The sequence below is a fragment of the Eurypyga helias genome, unplaced genomic scaffold (assembly GCF_000690775.1).
Source record: "Eurypyga helias isolate BGI_N326 unplaced genomic scaffold, ASM69077v1 scaffold29632, whole genome shotgun sequence".
NCBI classification, from domain to species: Eukaryota; Metazoa; Chordata; class Aves; order Eurypygiformes; family Eurypygidae; genus Eurypyga; species Eurypyga helias.
This window is the reverse complement of record NW_010234541.1, coordinates 1-2,074: the sequence shown is the minus strand read 5'-3', so window position 1 is coordinate 2,074 and position 2,074 is coordinate 1. Positions and strand designations below refer to the sequence as shown.

The following is a 2,074-nucleotide window of genomic DNA, read 5'->3' as shown; positions in this document are numbered from 1 at the left end:
CCAGCAGCATCGGCCCGGCCGCTCTGGCTCAGTGGCTTTTGGCGTCAGTGAGTGACCTTGAACTCCCTGAGCTGCGGCAGAGGTGAACCCAGCATGCTGTGAAGGGGGTGAAATGCTCACACGTGCTGAGGGAATCGGCACACCTTACACTGGAGCCAGGACGTGGGATGCGTTACGGTGCCGGAAGGCAGCTGCGCTCTCTGGGGGAAGAGCTCTGGCAGGGCTGTGCTACCCACTCAGGTAATTTTCTGTTGATCTTTCAGCTTGAGGTTCACATCACCTTCGAAGGAAATAAGATTTTCCAGGCAGAACTGGATCTCTGGGGGGTAAGATCCTGTTTGATTTCCCTGTTCTTGTAGGCTGCGTGGGGCTAGGCTGCCATGCTGCAGCTTGTGCTCTGGGCAAAGCATTTGGAGCCCTAAACACAGGCTCCAAGTAAGGAAAATTACTCCCTGCATACCCAGGATTCCCAGACTTCTGAAAAAGCAGCCCAATGGTTGTTGCTGTGATTTCTGCACAGTCCTTCCTGTGCACAGAGCATGAGGCAGACTTTGACTGTATTACTGCTGTGAAATGCTGTGGCCCCCGAGATGCTGTCTCTCCTGTCTGGCACATCTGTGGAACAAACAGCCATTTCATAGTCCCTCCCTCGGTGTGATTCACTGCCAGCTCCCAAATCTTGTGGAGAACACGGGTCCACCACGATTCTCACAGCAGAGAGGACGCATTTATCTCCAGAGCTCCAGCGTTCTGTGGCAGCAAAGGCTGATGGGGAAATGAGGTTTTGCTCTATTGACCCCGTAGTGGCAGCCATGCCAGGACTGTGCCTGGGCTCGGTGCCCATCTGACTGCTCCACACTACCATGGCTGCTCTCTTTTATACGCTGCCACAGTGCTGGCTTGCTCTTGTTGGCATCCTCTGGGAGCCAGGTCGCCCAGGTCTTGGCATTTATAGCCATCTCTGCCAGGAAATGCCTTAGGAGTGGTGAGAAGGGCTGTTTCGGAGGCTGCCGGTGCTGCACCAATCAATCCTGGACTAAGAGCAGAGCTGGATGTTGCTGCTGGCGCTGTAGCGTTCTGGCTTTGGCTCCAGGCTGCCCTAACAAGTCTTTGCCCCAGCAGGTCCCTGTCTCCCCCAGCAATCCTGCAGTGCCAGGCAGCAGTGTGAGGGGAGAGACTCGCTCTGATTTCCTAGCTCCTTGAGGGCTGGGGAGGAGCAGTGAGACTCTGGGAATTTGCATGTGTATTTCTTGCCTTTATTTCTGGCGTGTGCTGCCTGTGCCCGTGGGCAGCAGAGCGTGCTGCCTGCTGTGGGTATGCCCGTGCCCCAGCGCAGCTCGCTGCCGTGGGGCGAGAGCTGTACCGCGGCCGTGCAGGTGGCTGTGGGTATCTGAGCTCTCCGAAGCTCCACCAGCGCTGCAGTGCTGCTTAGACTAACACCGTGATGCTCTGATGCGGCCCAGGTTTCACCCAGCTCTGCCTCCTGGCACATGAGGAGGGGAGATGTGTCCTCTCTCCTCTGGCGTGCCAGTACGGGAAGGCTGAGCATGTGCTGCTGGCGCTCCCTGGCCCCGTTCACTGCACCTTTCCCTCTCTCCAGGTTATTGAAACGGAGAAGAGCTTTGTGAGCATGGTCCCTACCAAGGTGGAGATCACACTTTGCAAAGCCAGCCCTGGCTCCTGGGCCAGGCTGGAGCTCCCCCAGCACAGGCCACACTCCCACGGCGAGCAGCAGAAGGAGGCTGCAGATGCAGCCGAGCCTGGGGCAGCGCAGCGGGAGGACTCGGATGACAGCTTGAGCTGGTCGGAGGAGGAAGACGAGGAGCTGGAGATGGGAACACCAAGCAACTGACAGTCAAGTGCTTCCGCTGCTCAGCTGCCGGGGACCTCGGCACCAGCTCCGGAGGCGCAGCCCCAGCCCAGAGCCGCACGCAGCAGGCACCCCCTCCCCGTCAGCAGGGGCAACTAATAAAAACCCAGAGCCAAGGTTATACTCTGAAATTCCTGACCGGCGCCTCAGGAGCCTCAGCGGGCTGAACCCCATCATCTCTCCCTCTCCTGTGCCTGGCCAGGG

At 58.4% G+C, this 2,074-nt stretch overlaps 1 protein-coding gene across 1 annotated transcript in view; it reads left to right on the top strand.

The window, feature by feature from the left end:
- LOC104505770 (integrin beta-1-binding protein 2-like) overlaps window positions 1-1,852 on the top strand; it is a 3,904-nt gene extending 2,052 nt beyond the window's left edge. The window contains exons 4-5 of the mRNA XM_010146468.1: window positions 264-326; window positions 1,601-1,852. Of these exons, the coding sequence (XP_010144770.1) occupies window positions 264-326; window positions 1,601-1,852 (315 nt within the window). The remainder of the gene's footprint in view (window positions 1-263; window positions 327-1,600) is intronic.
- The last annotated feature ends 222 nt before the right edge of the window (window positions 1,853-2,074 follow it).